General features: G+C 29.4%; 1 protein-coding gene across 2 annotated transcripts in view; it reads right to left on the bottom strand.

The window, feature by feature from the left end:
• Positions 1 to 19,007, bottom strand: part of LOC129985192 (uncharacterized) — a 201,813-nt gene that overhangs the window by 12,619 nt on the left and 170,187 nt on the right. For both annotated transcript variants that reach the window (XM_056095124.1, XM_056095125.1), the window contains exon 5: positions 2,157 to 2,292. In XM_056095124.1, coding sequence (XP_055951099.1) covers positions 2,157 to 2,292 — 136 coding nt within the window. The remainder of the gene's footprint in view (positions 1 to 2,156; positions 2,293 to 19,007) is intronic.

Below are 19,007 nucleotides of genomic sequence, written 5' to 3'. Positions count from 1 at the left end.
TACATATAAATATAAAGATAACAAGAATTAATTTTTTAAATCAATTTAGATATTGTTCTTCGGGTTAATCATTTTGTGATTCTGAACTCCTTTCCCATATAACCAGGCCAGATAGAGATTTGATTAACTACCTTTTTATGATACGTTTTGAGTTTAGTTCAATTATACTGATGTCCCGTTTTAAAGCAACACTTGGGTTATTTTGGGATGGACTTGTAATTTTGAACCACGGTCAGATGACGAGGACGACATCTGAGTTGGCGCCCCTTTCTCCTAACTTTCGCATCACACCAGTGGGAGGGCGTTTGGCCTTGACGGATTTATCATGCACTAGACCCGCTTACATGATGGTTCTTCGAGGGAATAGGGTCTCGAACCTGAAACCCTCCGGTTCCGAGGCCGAGATCTTATCACCAGGCCACCGCGGCCTTAATGCGTTTTGAAGCTCGGCTTTTATATTATTGGTGACGGATTTCATTAATTTGATGATGAGATCAAGAGATTTAATAAAAATCTAAACAGGCATTCTAAATAGTCATGTTGCACCAAAATAAGAATATGTGACCCACGATGTAGTTTTAACTTAAACCTCAGCGTGACATCCGCGAAATCGTGCAGAACTTGTAGTCCTCTAAACTTAAAAGTCGGACCCAGCCACTAAACCATGGCAGCACCAAATACAGAAGACAGCACCTGAATCAGTATTTTTATTTCCGAAATTTTTATTCAAAACTAACGAATTAGTACACGGGTTTCAACAGATTCAGAGTTATCAATCTCACTAATAGATTTTCCATTGGACATAAACTTATGAACCAAGGATCCTGATATCAAGACTTTGCTATCAAAGTCTTATAACCCGAGAATGAAAAACTAGACATTTTTAATTGAATTCCCATTGACATATTAATTTACAATCCGCTAAATGTATATTATATTATTGAGATCAATATATTTTAGTGTACCACGCACTGCAGAAGCTGTCTACAGTTCGTTGAAGCTATTAGACATTTTTCTGGATATAAGTCAGCATTCAATATAATTTTTATTATTGACTCAGTGAGATGAAAACACGTTAATTCACAAATGAAATTGCTGTCGATAAATGTTTAATTATATGGGGGCATAAAGTGGTCAATAATGATGGAGGAGCTTATTGCAGAAGTTTTAGGTTTTTGCAAAGAATCATTGTTAGTTATGTGGTATTTTACAAACTTTTTTTTTATCGATCATACATTATGAATGGTTTTAGTATAATTTAATTTAGTTATTAGTTATATTAGCATTCCGTTTTGAAGTAATGCAAGGGTTGTTTTGGGGCGGACCAGGACGTGATCACATGAGAGGGGGATGCTTAAGCACACTGTTCTTCTCTGAATTTCCGTGCTATACCAGTTGTTGGATATTTCATTATATCATATTGTATAGGTAACTTGTAAACTTTATATATTTCATAAATCAATTATAAAGGAGAAACAAAAGGTGAATCAAGGTGATCAACACATTGATTGCACATCTGAGGATGAAATTATTGTGGAGTGTAAATAGGATTATAGCATTTTCTGCAAAAAATATTGAACAATTAAGGGAAAAAAAAACTGTCTTTGTCTTAAATGGTATAATAGACCAATGTGGATAAGATAGAAAATGTAATACGAAATTGGGAGACAATATTAATTATATAAAAGAAAATTGTATAACAGACCAGGGTAAATTAAATAAGATTAAACACTGGAGATATAAAATGAAGCAATTAAAAGAAAATGCATGTTACAAAAGAACAGGATGAAGGCACACCTTTTTACATACTAGGCCAAAATGTTTATCGTATCTTTATGGTGTATCAAATAACAAGATTTTGGCATCTGTTTGCGGGTATTGACAAGGAAAGATTTAAAAATATTGGGTGTATTTTGATTTAGATAATGATAGAAATACTATATTTGAAATGAAAAGTTTTAAATTGAAAAGAAAATTATATAAAGTAAGACGCTAAATTAAGGAATTTTTTATATGTAAGGTGGGTAGAAAAAAATCACGAAGGAAAAGTATTATTTGGAATAAGTGTGAAAAGTATTATTTGGAAAATATATCTTTGACCAGAATTTAAGAGAAATTTTGAAGAGATCTAAATAAGCTGGAGAGTGTCATATTACCTGGAAGTAAAGCTTCCTGAAGAGAGAGGGCGCTCCGATCTGAAGGTAGTTGCGAGTTCCACATTATGTGGCGCTGCAGTTCTTCTCTGTCCTCGGAGTGAACAAGCTCATACACGCTCTGATGACAGATGTCAGACTAGAAAGAAAAAAGAAATAAATAAATAAAAAGAGGAGAATGCCAACTGATGGAAAATTTTGTTAAAGAATTAAAATTTGCAAACGTCACAAAACATCCGTATTAATACAAAGACTTCAGAGGTTTGTGATTAGTTCGAAATGTTGAATAATGCACGATATCTTAAATATATCATAAAAAGTTATTTATGCTTAAAAGAAATTTAATTTTTTTTCCAAACCATTCATACAATTTTATAAAAGCAACATTGATTTAACAGACAACTTAGGGCATAATGTTCGCATTTTTAAATTCTAATATTTTTAATTTCTCTTGCCTCTGCAATTGTGTCAAACCTATAGGACTATTTCACTTTCTGTATTTGTTCATTCTATCAGTTTAATTTCATTTCTCTGTAGATCTCACAAAGTGCTATCAAATCTAAAATCTTATTAATATTTTATTTCATTGGTTGCCATTTCAAATTTCTGAAGTGTTGTAAAATTCTCTTCATGTTTTGGGCTGTAAACAAAGACAATATAAATTAAATGGCATAAGTGTTATGAAATCATCAATAAGAATAATTATGTCGTGACTCTTTTAATTTGGTTTGGGCTTCTTGGGTAATGGTGCTTCTAATCCCACTTGGCTTAGTAAATTTGGAAAATAATTTTCAAGGACTCAAGATGAGACACTTTGTGTAGGTAAAAGGCATTCAGAACATCTAGATGAATAGAAGTGTAACCTAACCTTCATGTATAGGCGTAGGCTGTCTTTGCTCAAGTCTTTCACGGAAAACTGGCCTACAATTTCGTTTCGCTTGGAGAAATCCCGAAAAAGTTTAACCACCATAAAAAAAATTATTTTCTATAGCACACATCGACCTACCAATTTCTAAATAATGCTGATTAAGTACTGCGAAAAAATATAACCCAAAATTTTCATCCTCCAATTCATATTCCTCAAGTATGGCATATCTTAACTCATGAGGTCACTGAGGACTAGATTCCTTTTTTTTTTTCTTCTCTACATTATGAAGCTTAACCAATGTTAAGCTTTAGAAATAAACGTTTGTAGCGGTAAACTGTTTTCCTGTGATATAGATAGCAATATTTTAGTAATGTCACTCAACTCTGATGAACTAGATCTTATTGCACCAAATGAAAGTACTATTCTAATATATATGATGTATATTCCGTAGGAAATATAGAGCATTCTACTCGTCATCTATGTAAGAAAAATGGTGAAATTGGTCCAGTTGCGGAGGCTGGAAAATTGCCAATGATTCTTTTGCGATATCTCACGAAAGCATGAAGTGGAGGGCATAGGTTAATATTGATGACGTATCTAAACGTCATGAACTTTCAAAGAAATAAAAATTGGCATAATAGATGCAATGATTGATACCAAAAGACTCTGCCGTGTCCCCCCCCCCCCGCACAGTGAGTGTATAATGAATGTATGTTATAATGTATTTCACGAAAACGGGAGCTGATGGGAGAGGCAGATGGCTATTGATGACATATTTAGGGATCATAAGATTATAAATGAATCAAAAATTGGTGAAATCAGTGGAGTGTTTGCGGCTGGAGGACTCTCGATATTTTTTTCTTGTAAAGAATGTACAGACAAGTAATAGTTTTCAGATTTCTCTCGAACTTAGGAAGGAAAAACGGGCCACCATTGCTGACACATCTAGGGGTGTTGAACTTTCATATGAAATAATAATTGGCAAAATTGAATTTATAGTTGAAGAACTGGTTCTTTGGGTTTCCTAATTATTTTGCATACACAGATAGCACGCTATATTTTTGTATCCGATTTGAAACTAAAAGTTAATAGCATTATTTAATAATATTAGGTAAATATTAGCACTTTATTCATTTTCTTTCTTTAAAATTTTTTTATTATAGTCTTCAGTAGATTATCGAATTTTTATTTTTCCACGAGTGTCCAAATTTTTAATATTAATTTATGAAATATAATAATTTTAATATTAACTAATATTCTTTTGGGCTTCAAAGCAGAGATATAACTTTAAAAATAGCCAAAGGAAGAGCATAAAACATCTTTTATAGTAAATATTTACTCGTTAAATTATGACCAAAATTCCAGCAATATTTTTAGAATTCGATCTTTTTATTCCAAAAGGTAAGGAAAGCGAGCACTACAGTTTAAACTAGAAAAAGATAAGGGAGATGTGCTGTAAAGAATCTGGATTGCACTTTTTTCTTTCTGTTCTATCAAAATAAATTTAGAATCTTTTCAGGAGTTCAGTTTCCTCCTGAAAACGAAAAGGGAAATTTTTGAAAAAGGCGAAAGTGAATAACGATCGGGAGAGTACCCTTTTCCCGCCTCATCGACACCAACGAATGAAGTGCCAAAAACAGCAACTTCTGCAATCCATCGCACCCCTGTCCTAAGATTGATGAGCCAACACTCAGATCCGTGGGCGAACCTCCAGATGCTTCCTCAACACAAGCACAGCAAACTCCGTTAATTAGAAAGCTCAAACTTGCTATTCGGAGATGCGCTTTTTTTCCCCGCTAGCTTTCTGGTTCTGCCGGTGGCGTCGCTGCATGTGTCAAGGTTTTGCAGCACAAACAAGATGACGACATAGTAGTGAGTCGCGTGGGATTTAAGAACTTTTAACTTTAATTTTTGATGATGAGGTAAAGGATGGAGTTGCTTGGGTTTTTTTAATGGAAAACTTTTCGAAAGAATGACGGATAATTCTATGAGATATTTAGTTTATGAGAAGAAGACAAAAGATGAAGAATTAAAAGTTCAGGAGCTTCTCTTCTAAACGAAACATTATTGATTCGTTTTATTTATAAATATTTTTGTGCAGTTGCAAGCGTTACTTTAAATATAAATTGGATTTAAAATATTCGTGTAATTAAAATCTTCTTTAAACCTGTGATTTACATCCAGAGAAGGATTTTTTAAAATACACATTGTGATTATTTGTCTAGGAAAAAGATTTTCACATTTTATAATTTCTGAAACTAAATTCGAATTCGCATTCATATGTATTGTTTTATCAAAAATCTTTTTTTTCCTTTTATGTTTGGTGTTTATTGCGTGTATATAGTGATTAAATAATTTTGCTAATGATTAAATTAAAAAAAAAACTATGTATCCTTGAAAGGATTTCTCTGTTAGGAACCCATTTCATTCCATTTCATCCATTTATTTGTAAAATTTTTGATCTGTACCATTCAGAGCAAACTATCTCTGTTGCATTTATATGCATTAAAAGATAAAATCTCCAGCACCATACTCAATAAATCACATTATTTATATATGAATGTTGTATTATATTATGTACACTATAAAACACAGAGAAAAAAACGAGGTGTTATAACACAAGAAATTCGAAAAAGATTTGAACCTCCATTCCAAAACATTGTAGAATGATGGTGTTTTAGGCTTGATTGTCTTTTTTTTTTTTCGTCTCTGTATTTAAATTATACTTTTATTTATAGTGCAGCGTTAACGTCCTCCTGAAAAAATGCATATAATATAACCGAGGCGCTCATAAGAAAGAACCCAGAAACAATGAAAATTATTGTTATAAAAATACTTAAACTATTTTAAAAAATTTATTAAATTTGGAGAATTTTTTTTTATCGAAATAACGTTGATATTATCGAAAAAGCTTATTTTTTTTTTAAAAAAAAGTTAAGTTGGTTAAAAATGATCTTTGTACAGTAATATACATCGAAGTTATTAAAGAAAAACCTAACGTTTCGATTTATTTTTAATTAAGAAAATCGAATTAAAATTTTGAAAAATGAGCAACGACTAACACGGGAAATAAAGATGTGTCAAATTTTGAGAGTTGTAACTCGAACACTTTGCATTGTTAAGTGTTTCAAATTATTTTTTGATCATACATGAAGCATTGTACAACTTATACGGCACTCGTAAATTGTATGCTAGATGATAAGAATTATTATGCTAAAATGAAAGGTTAATCTTGAGCATTATTATTGATTGTCAGACGATTTTGTACAGTACAAAGCCAAATGACTGAATGAATGGATTTAATGAATTTAAAAAAAATGAAAGAACTCTTTATCGACAATGAAAATCGATATTGACATTGTTTGGAAATTATTTTATATGTAATCGCTCATACATTTTTTATGATAAAGATTGTTTTTTTAAGGATAGTACAACGTTGCAAAAATAGAATATAACTCCTTTTTTTAACAAAAGAATATAGATGCCATAGAGTTAAATTAATATGACTTCTATTCCAGCCTATTTAATTTTTACGATTACAGGAGTTTTTTATGATTACAGTATTGTAATAGTGAGAAAAATTCGACATGTTGACATTAATCTCCACGTTTCATACCTTTATGAGTCCGAAAAACATATTATTTGGAATTATTTCTGTCTGCATTCTATCTGTCTCATAACTCAAAAACCAAAGGAATTGGACTAAAGAAATTTGGCATTAAAATAAAAAATGTGGATCACTGTCAAAATGTAGAAGAAATCAGTGCCTCCCCCCTTTTTTTTTATAATTCTGTCAGTATGTCCGCCAGAGTGTATACTAAAATAATAACTCAAATATGGATACATGAAATTCGTCATATAATTTTATTGCCAGAATTTCAGATTTTGCACCAATTCCATTATCAGGGTTTCTGTCTGTACTTTTGAATGGGAATGAAGTAACTCAAAAATACGAAAACTAAAGACATAAATTTTAATATGTGATTATTACATTCTAAATTATGGATCTGTATTAAAATTGGAAGCCAACACTCAGTCAACTAAACGAAAAATTGTTCAAAACTCATTCTCGATTCTCATCGTGACACGACGAAACTGAATATAAAACAGTCTAGTTTGTGATAATGTAATAGAAAATTCCTGGTGGTTATTTGTCGAAGTTACCACTTTGAAAGGATATTTAGAGATTTTACTTTACTTTATATATTAAATAAGAGAAAGTATTTATATTCAGAAAATTTGCAACAAAGTTTAATTTAGGTTAATTTTTTTTATGTTTGTAAGGACGAAATTTTCTAATAGATTAACACTCATTTCTTGATGTTCTAGAATTCTGAAGCTTTGCCCACACATTTTATATTTTCGATGATAATGTACTATATTAATATTTTCAGAACATGATTATCAGTTAATCGATTAAATATGACCAAATTATTATTCCAATCTAGTGGCATTCTACGGCAAAATTTGAGAAAAATTTGATTTCCAAACTACATGATTTTTATAATCATGAATTATAAATTAAGGACTAAAAATGAGATGATAATTAAAATAAAGATGGTTTTATAATTTAACATACTAATAAAAAAGCATTTTTAAAAATTAAGCTTATTTGTTTCGTAGATTATTTAACGAACCTTTAAAAATAATACTAATTATAATGTCAGGTTATTTATCACAAGCCCAATAATAAATTCTTATTTTTTTTATCCCAATTATCCTTTCTTCCCCCTCCTTCTTTTTGTTCATAGTATTGGAGTCATCATTCGTAGATCACTGCAAGAGATGACGGTGAAAGGGCGATATCGTGGATTACACGGTAAACTGGCGTAGCACAAACCTCAAGAGTAGGCCCAATTTTACTTCACCGATGCCAGACGAAAAGAATGAAATAGTTTTCAGTCACGCCATTTTTACGATTGCCTTTCCTTTCCTTTCCCCCAAACCCCTTTTCGTGATCTTGTTTTTTAACTGCCGGTCTTTTATTTTAATCTGAAGATTTCATTTATGAGCGCTTATTTTTATACGCATTCGTTATTGCTCCGAATTCTGGTTCTGAATGACTTTATCGTCGTGGGTTGGCAACGGAAAGAAATATTTGCTTAGACTTCGACGGCTTCTGCTTATGATTATCGTGCCGCAGGGGGGCGCTGGATCGATATTGATCTGAGAGCGAAATAGCATTTTTTTTATTTATTTAAAAAAAAAAAGATCAGCCCCCAGTTTAAAGATACTCGATTTAATAGTAACTTTGATTTAACGCTTACTTTTACTAACGTTGTAGGAGAAAATAGCTTTAAGTTGTCCATTCAATGACGTCCGTGATTTTTTCTTTTAACTTACGACAAGGTTTTAAACCTTGATTTATAAAGGCCAATAAATATTAAAGTTGCATGCACATATGAGAGAAAAAAAATTTAAAGGAAATTCGAATTTCTAACCAAAAACATTCCAGCATGATAATGTTTTAGGTTAGATTTGTATCTACTTTATTTATAAACATTTAGTTTTATTGAGAGCAAAGATAATGAGCTCATAAAAAAAGTTTTTAATATTTGTTGTGGCAACGCAAATCTATAAACTCAGTTACTGAAATGATTAAAAGCTTTTTTTAGTAAAATCTACTTTAAAATATTTTGGAAAATCTATTCAAATTTGCGAAAAAATTGCATTGAAATACAAGTGAAAATTACTGAAAAGCTAATTTTTGGAATTTTAAGATTGTATAAAAATTGTACTTTTAAGTTATTGAAGAAAATGTTAACATTTAGAGTAATTTTCATTTGAAAATCTAATTAAAACTTTGAAAAATAGCTTTTTTGGGGGAGGGACGAGCATTTACTACTTGAGTAATAACTGGTTGTTAAATTTGATAACTCCAATTACAACCATTTATTCTATAGAGTATTTTAAATGATATTTTTTTTCTTTTTGATGCCACAATGCATATTGCATTATCATGATGCCATGCATGTTGCCTCACACATACACAATTTATAGATATTATTTAAATCTTTAAAGATTATAAAGTTTATGAAATTTGTAATTTTCAGCACACACAAAAATAGTTTTCTATTGAAAGATGCTTTTGAAAACAATTTATCCACTTCTAAAAACGTGACTATGAAAAAAAAATAATAATACTACATTTTATTTATTGATTCCATCTACATATTATTCCTTATTACGCCGTAGGTGATACATTGGTTTGCTCAAAATATACAAATAATATCAATCTAAAGCATGAATTTTTATTTTATAAAAAAGTAAATAACTGCATATAATTGTGTTTTGAATAGACGTGTATAATTCAAGAAAATTATTTTTAAAAAAATTAAAAAAAATTATTTTTTTCGTGAAATTAAAAAAAATTAAATTTTTCTAAATGGCTACATTATGAATTAAACAATATCTCAGTGACACAAATCACATTATAGCAATTCTGTAATAAAAATAAAAGTATCTTTTTACCAATATACTTTTTTACAATGCAAAAAATCTATTTTTAATGTTAGAACTATTCACACCACAGCCATTTTGGTATTTTTTCAAACTTCCACATTAATTCGTATTCTATTACCTCGATTGCTATATATCTAACTTTTCTACAAATATTTATTAAAAAAACATTTAAAAAGGATCCCCAATTACTCAATGTTGGCATTTGGAACAGCCATGTGAAGCTTATAAATGGAAATATAAACTTGTAGACAAATGGCTACATGATGCACTGCAGGGTTAACTTCATTCTTCATTTGGGTTTCATTTTTATATGTATCAAATAGCCGTTGATGGAAGAATTCGTTATCTGCTCTTTATCCAAAAAGTTTCTTTTTCGAATTGAAATATTTATATTATAATTTTTGAAGATTTTTCTTACATTCTGTGAAGATTTCTTTAGATGTTAACAAAAACATTAACTAAGAAATAAACTAAGTGAATGAAAATTGTGATAGAAAATGAAATTCAAGAAAATGAAGTTATTGGTATTCCTCTATGGAAATAGTCGAATTCATAGTACAACTATAATTTAAATTATAGTAGACCATAGTTTTGGAAAGCTATTCATTTTCACTATTGCTGAAATGTTTGAACATTTTGAATAGTTTTCGCAGTATTTTGGTATTTAATAGATGTATTTAGAATTAATAAAATCTGGCACGAATATGTATAACTTTCCAAATAAAAATTTTATTGTACGGCTGCTATATTCGAAAGAATTAGTTGACTGAAAGTTTATAATTAATAACTTATAAATTATTTTGTTTTTTCTTTTACATTTTTTTAAGTTATTGTATTTTCAAACAATATCTTTCTTGTTGCGTTAGTTAAATATACTTTCTTATAATTATACAACAATAACTTGACATAATTTTGAAAAATATATCCATATAATTGTTTCCTTTTATGAGAATTAAGGGATTTAATCGTGTCCAAAAAACGATAACTTAACATAATTTTGAAAAATATATTCGTATATTTGTTTCAGTTTATGAGAATTTAAGTGATTTAATCATATCCAAAGAACGATAACAACATAATTTTGAAAAACATATTCGTATATTTCTTTCAGTTTATGAGAATTTAAGTGATTTAATCATATCCAAAGAACGATAACATAATTTTGAAAAATATATTCGTATATTTGTTTCAGTTTATGAGAATTTAAGTGATTTAATCATATCCAAAGAACGATAACAACATAATTTTGGAAAACATATTCGTATATTTGTTTCAATTTATGAGAATTTAAGTGATTTAATCATACCCAAAGAACGATAACTTAACATAATTTTGAAAAATATATTCGTATATTTGTTTCAGTTTATGAGAATTTAAGTGATTTAATCATATCCAAAGAACGATAACATAATTTTGAAAAATATATTCGTATATTTGTTTCAGTTTATGAGAATTTAAGTGATTTAATCATATCCAAAGAACGATAACATAATTTTGAAAAATATATTCGTATATTTGTTTCAGTTTATAAGAATTTAAGTGATTTAATCATATCCAAAGAACGATAACATAATTTTGAAAAACATATTCGTATATTTGTTTCAATTTATGAGAATTTAAGTGATTTAATCATATCCAAAGAACGATAACTTAACATAATTTTGAAAAACATATTCGTATATTTGTTTCAGTTTATGAGAATTTAAGTGATTTAATCATATCCAAAGAACGATAACATAATTTTGAAAAATATATTCGTATATTTGTTTCAGTTTATAAGAATTTAAGTGATTTAATCATATCCAAAGAACGATAACATAATTTTGAAAAATATATTCGTATATTTGTTTCAGTTTATGAGAATTTAAGTGATTTAATCATATCCAAATAAATATACATGTAAAATTATTTTCTAATCTTCTATTCATCTCACAAAAATAATGAATATAAAATTATGATACTCTCTTTTTATATAACAGATTCGTGTTGTGGATCAGTTTAAAATACCTTTTCTTTTCACAAAGATGACAAAACGTAAAGAAAATAATTTATAACATTTAAAAATTTTCTTTGGATTTTTCAAACAGCGATACGTCTTCCCGACACTGCAGTTAATAACTTTCATAAAACTCCAACAGAAAAATTTTTAAGGATCCGTATACACAAAATTCTACGATAGATATACTCCATCATACATCACGGTTAAAGTTACAGCCTTCATTTCTCACGGACCAAAGACAGGATTAGAAATTGTTGTGCAACGAGAAAAGGGGAGAAAAAAAGTAGACTACAGAAACTAGGTGACTGGGTGTAAAACAAAGCCTCAAGTCATCATTCACAATGTCGCCAAGACCGCCAAAAAAAGAGCGATCGCGCTACAAATATTGCAACCGTGCGAGGCCATAAATCAGAGAAAGATGCTCCAAGAAGAGGGCGGGGTGCAGTGTGAAGGGAGGAAGGGATGGAAAGATAGGAGGGCGGCTGATGGAAAGGGGGGGGATGGTACATCATTCAGGGGGAAGATATTCTGGAAAAGGAGGAGGGGAAGATTGGCATCAGAAACCGATGGGCTAAGCGGAGTTATTGATAACCTCATTAACGTTGGAGCGCCAAGTTTCCAGCGTGGCCGACTAATTATCTGTTATGTCAGGTTAATTAATGAATCGACGGCGAGGGGAGGAGGAAGGTGGTAAGAAAAGGGGTGAAATTATCGAAGGGATGAGATTTTTAGTGTTGATTGGAAGTGCAAGTGGAGGTGAGAAAGGAAGGAGAAAAATAAGCCCTGATAAGAGGTCTCGCCTCCACAAATTTAAACGATTCGGGATTAGTTTTGGGTGTCCATCTATCATGCCGGGGTCATGCATACAAGTGGGGATCTATTAAGCACAATGTTGTGCAGGTGTCTCTTTTGTCTTTTGTGTCGGGAATTGTTGTAAGTGCAGGTAGGGCCGTAAGTGCGATTATCTGAAGGTGAATTATAAACAAATACACGAAGAAGGTTTGAATAGAAACAAAGAATGCGATGGCGTATTTATTACTTAATTTGAATAAACAAATTCCAGTATACATCTATATAGAAATGAGCAAGTTTGTTTTACTTAATAATTTATTTTCATGCATGCGATTTTGCCGTTATTTAAATATTGAACATTTGAATTTGGAACCATGTTGGAACTTAGCAATTTTATGGTTGTAAATATACAATAGAAGAACGAGAAAGAAATTAAAAGAAATTGAAATTATTCGAATTCTTGATGCTAAATAGCAAGAATTTAACGAATCCATAAATGTTTTACAAATGTTAAAACCTTTTTCTTATAAAGGTTAAATGATAAACTGTAAATGCTCATCTTATTGGATATATCTTATTTTCGAAATACAGACGAAGCGATGTTAAAATTCTAAAAGTAATTTTTTGTCATTAAAAGTTGCCCTGTAGGTATTAAATGTATAATTAATTATTAAATACAACTGCCGACATTTAATTAGTTAATTTGGAAAGAAAAAAATTACTAATTTAATTTTGTTGTTAATTGCAGTATTTGCCGTTTCGTTGTGCCTCACAATTACAAGACGTGTCTAATGTATCTAACAGACATTAAATGAATAAATCAAATTAAATCATATCCATTCAAATTTTAAAAGAAATAGTGATTTAAATTTCACTAAATTTTATGATAATTTAGGAAAGTCCATCTTTAAATTACTTTTAAAAGTAATTTTTTTTTATAAAGATAAGAAAGATTTAAGACACTTCTTTAAGTAAATTATATAAACAAATGTCGTATTAATGAAAGGTGCAGCGAATGATTAGTGATTAAATAATGTATAACTGCACAAAAGTACTTTACTAAGGAAGGAGAGACAGTAGTAAAATAAAAGCAAAACAATAAAGAAGCTCCCACCTTCTAATTCATCTCAAATTAGCTTCACTGCTTAGAGTGTACTCTTGTGGGAAAAACTGTTCTACAATGCCAGATAAAGAAAGTGAATCTGATACGCAGAAATATTTTTCAGTTTTTTTATGCGAAGTACTTAAAACATTCTTGTTAAAGCAATGTATGAAAAGAAAAAAAATCTGGGAGGAGCATTTGTTTAACAGGCAATTTCTTATAGTATATTTTATTTCATTTAACAGACATTAAACTAACATTTGAAGCATTTTGAAGCGAGTGTTAAGTACCAATATGTTTCGTAATATGTGTGTTTGATATATATTTTGATTCGTAATTAATACACATCACAATAACCATCCAATTATAACAAGCTTTCGATTTTACTTTAGATTTACATTAGACGCAGAATCATTTATTTCTCCATATTATTAATATTTCCATTTACTTTCTCCATATTATTAATATTTCCATCTTTTATTTCCCATGATATAATATGAACGTCACTGAAATGACTTTTTTTGTGATCATTTTTTATTGAATAGATATAATCGTAATAACCTATTTTCTATTACATTTTTTTATTTTGTATATAATTAAACGCCATTAAAATGCTTGTTTTAAAGGAAATCCTGTTATTTAACGATTCTCTAGCTTTTAATAAGCTTTAGATTGGATTATTTTATTTTATTTTATATTTGAGAAATAATTAATAGTTATTAACTAATATATTTTCAATTAATAACTAAGAATTTTAAATTCAATTATTTAAATTCTATAATTAATTCAAAAATATTTCTTACTGAATATATTACAGAATTTAGTTTAGATTTACCTATTTGGAACACTTTATTTTTGAATGTAAATTATTCCAGCTTTCTAATATTTTGACAAAAAATTTAGAATAATTTTTGTAAAACTTATCCTTTTCCTAAATTTTTATAAATTAAATAAATAAAAGCAATTGTTTTAGTGCTCAGCTTAAAAAATTTTTACACGCTTTTGTGTTTACAATAATACATAATTATAAGTATATTTTAATACATAAATTAAAAGAATTTAAACGAATTATTGTTATGAGTGGGCATTAAATAATTTCTATATTTATTATTTTACATCGTGTGGGCATATAAAACAATAATAAAGCAATTTAATAACATTAATTCAAATTATTTTTGATTATTATTTCATTTCTGTTGGCAGGAAAATTCTTTTCCTTATTTGAATTTTTGTAGAAAATAATCTTAGCAAATAAAATTTTATTCAACGTTTGTTGTTTCCCCAAGATATAAAATGAAGAGCCTAACACACATTTCAGAAAAACCTTCTAGTTCAAAGGAACAAGAAAAGGAATATATCTTGTAACATTGCTGTTAATTCTTGTTCACGTGACACATCAAGTGTTCAGTAGCAGTTCATTTAATCCTTTATTTAAATGTAATTTTAAGTTACAGCAGAGCGTCAGACAAAGTGTAATTGCATTGAATAATGTGGTGAAATTACGAACGTTTTATGACTGTGACACGAGGAGAATCAATTCTATTGAAAAGAGGAAGATACGATTTTGAGTAAAAAGACCAATTCTCAGTAAAATATGGGAAGTTGCCTGTCATGGAAAATAAGTCAGACAAATAATAATTATATATATACAAAATATATTAAGAAACCTTAAATAATAGTTAGTACTAAATAAACAATATTTTTTTGAATCTGAACGTTCATTTTGTTCTTGTTGAAATTTAAAAATATATATTCATTATCAGGGAAAAGTATTTATAAGTTATCATTAATTTCGCTAGATGGAATTCAGCTATTAACTCCCATTTAAAAATAATTTTGTGCATTTTATTAAATGTTTAAAAATGATACAAGAGTAAATTGTGACATAAGTGGTGAAATCGTTCAAAACACTCTATAAAGCAAACCGCTTGGATAGAGAGTGCCAAATTTGGCATGCAGTTATTACTCTTTGGTTAGTAGGTACTCCCTAAGAAAGTTTCTCAAAAATTTAATTACATTTTTAATTAAAAATTAATCAAAATTTGCATTAATCCTCAATAGTTTTGAAACATGTTAGTGGACAAAAGTCAATTTTTCACTGCCTTAAAATTGAGGGGGAATAAAAAAAAGCATTGAAATTTAGTCAAATTTACTTCCATATTATTTTCTTTATAATTTTATATTTTTTAATATAATTTTTCATTGTTTTAGATATATTGGATATTTACTCATTTGCTTAGCGAAGATATTATATATATATACCATTGCTAAAACACTTAGAGTAATATTAATATTTAGAGTAATACTGCTGTACTATTTAGAGTAATTTTAAGAGTAGAATAAGGATGGACGAATCAAAGCTAAAATATTTCCATATTACGATTCTTCGAACTAGGGGTTCAAATCTCGTTAAATTCTTATAATCATAAAGCAGCAAATAAAATAAGGAATCCACACCAATCTCCTGCTTTCAATATTTCTACACGCCAATTAATATTCCATTACGATTTAATAATTTTGCTGCATTCTTATTATTAAAAGAATCAACAATTCAGAAAAAAATAACTGAAAATACAAAACTAATATATAGGATTTCGATTGCTTCAATTCGATTCGATTAGTTGATATTCCAGATTTCCTTTAAAAATATGCCCAACAAAAATTAAATGCTATAATATGCTTTAACCAATGAGAGAAACTTGCCCCCCCATCAATTTGTTGTCAATTACGTTTGCAGATATTTTGTCTTTGCCCTTTTTAAATATGTAGTATGGGAATTTTCCTTCATACAACTTTATGAATTCACTAATATTTAGTCTATTTTTCAGGTTTTGTTTATGATTGCGCTGATTACGTTCAATTATTATAAAGGCAATATATTATTTTTCTGGCTTTGACAATGAGTTTAATAAAGAACAACTCATTATCAATATTAAAACGTATGTTAAAAATTTACTAAAAGTGTTTAAAAAAATGGCGAAAACTATGGCGAAATTTCACTAAATAAGAATTGATAAAATCTACAAATTGTAATTTCATTATATCAAGGGGATTTCCGATTCTTACTCAAACATTTAATTATTCCAGCTTGATTTTCATAGCAGTAATGGTTTCAATATTTTTAATGGAAAACTCTTAATATAAGTACCCCTTTACTCTAAGTTGAACAGTGAGAATTAATTAAAATTTAATATAATGTCGTGACATTGTCCTTAGAAAAATAAAATGAAGGGGGGGGGAATGTTGCATGCTGTTAAGTGCATAAAATTTTAGTAATCATGTATTCATATATAACAAGATAAGGAAAGGATGAATATGTAACGTATTTTTCAAAAACATTTAATTATTTAGTATGGATGAGTTAGTGAAAAATTCAAAATGTAGGTCTTTCTGTTGATTATCTAAACCTGATCATAGGAAACTTTTAATTTTAATTAATTAATTTATTTATTAGCACAATTGAATTCCGTCTGATAATAATTGAGAAATTCGATTGAAAAATGGGTTGAATATAACCTCTTATTTTCTGCTAAAATATATACGTATATATCTTTTTACATTTGAAGTACATCTATATGCGAATATATTTTTTCATTTTACATTTAGAAAAACTGAGGAAAGATCATTCGTATAGTTTTAATTCCATGCATCTCTTTTAAATGATTTTAATTCTATCAGGTTTTAATTATCTTTTGAGTCTTTTTTTTTTCTTTAATAGATAGAACTTTTCATTTGAAAGATTCAAATAAACATAGTTCTTTTCTTTGATGCTTCCATTCAGTTTCAAATCGAATTCCAAGAAATCTCTCACCGGTAATTTTAAATTCAATTAGCGCATGCTCATTTGCGACAAAGATTCTATTATTCCACAGCCCTAGATTAAACAACATAGCTTATAGAAAACAAATAATCCGTTGAATGCATTTTCATGACCATAGCCACGAAAAGCATCCGCATCATTGGCTTCCACTTTGCCAAATTCAAACCCTGGCTGTGGCAACCCTATTCGGGGCAAAACCTCATTACTCAGATGATGCAATGATTCGACGTCTATCTTTTCCTGGTTCACAGCGGAGCCTACGGGATTCGCCCGCGCGAACACCTCCCCCCCCCCTCTCCTTCTACCACCGGAATGATTACGAGAAGGGGGAGGGGAGGGAGATGGAAGCTGAATAAAAATGGCGAATGTTTTTCTTTGACGGGAGGGGGTGAAAGGGGCGGGACCGAACGAGGATGACGCGTCACTCGTAGAGCGAATGCACACATACTGATCCCGTGTGAATCACTTCAGCGCGTCTTGCGTAAGTTATTAATGAACCCATTTCGGAGAGACTGCGCAAGTGATACTGAGAAATGTGATAAAAGAATAGTTCAAAACATTCTTGATGTCGAGAGTTTGATAAATATAACGTGGAACTCAGAGCTTTCATTTTGTTCAGAATGAAAGATGCGTTGGTAATTTTTCTTTTGTTGATGTATCCATTCATTCATGGGGTTCCCTATATTTGCCTTAGAATTGTGACATGTTTTGTAGTCAGGATTTCAGGAGTGGTATTGAGATGTGGGTAAAAGAATAAGTTTGAAACATTCGAGATGTCGAAATATTCAAAATAAAAGTTGCTTCATTTATGCATATTGCTATGTTATTATAGGATTAATGCTTTGACGCTTTGCGACAATTTCTTCCTATCTTACTTTTAAAAGATATAACATTTATATCCCATACAAATATTATTTTTCGAAGCAAGTCTCTTACAAAATGGCCTTACTTATGGCCTCGTACAAAAATCCGACGGATGTAGTACTAAATGATTTGCTGATAGTGAAAATGGACCCCAATGTTCACCTTATTGAGTTATGCATTCCATTGCAATAAAATTTTGATGTTTTCTTTAAACTTCAGAATAGATGTTTTTTTGTTTTTTTTATCTGTTCTATACCAAATAGAAACACTTGTCAAAATGTTCACTCTCAATTATTTTGAAACTTGATACTTGATTGAGTTTAACTTCTTAGCAGCCCAGTTTAATTTAAAGCACAGATTTTTGTAAATTTATTTTAAATTATGCTGTTAGGATTTTAAAAAAACTATAAAGTAAAATTAAATACCAATTTTTTTTTTTCATTTTTGGTGTATTATTTTTGAAAAATGATCGACATTTGGAAAAAGAAGGGAAAAAAACCATTTTAAAAGTCTTTTTTTAAATGTATACACTAAAAGATTTTAAAAATAAAATTAAGTGCAAAAACCTAACAAAAACTTCTTTTGAATTCCTTGCATTATACTGCAAATAGATTAAAACGCGTGCACACACACACATATATAAACGACATTGTGACAGCAAAATGTCGATTATGTATAGTATATATCAGTTGAACATTATTTAGGAATTTGGGTATACTTATTGAATTGTTAGGCAAAAGAGGGGGGGGGGAGAATGCACCCTGTTTATCTAAAAAGAGAAAAATAGAATTATTCTATAAATAGAACACTAGGTGCTAGTGTAAGAATGGAAGTTTAGCTCTGCATTTTAATTCTACATATAATATTTTACTGTATATACGAAGTCTGATAAACATCCAAGCATCCTCACATTAATGTAGGGATTCACAGCCAGAAGATATTAATTA

Source organism: Argiope bruennichi, chromosome 9 (assembly GCF_947563725.1).
Source record: "Argiope bruennichi chromosome 9, qqArgBrue1.1, whole genome shotgun sequence".
Lineage (NCBI taxonomy): Eukaryota > Metazoa > Arthropoda > Arachnida > Araneae > Araneidae > Argiope > Argiope bruennichi.
This window is presented reverse-complemented; position numbering and strand designations above follow the sequence as displayed.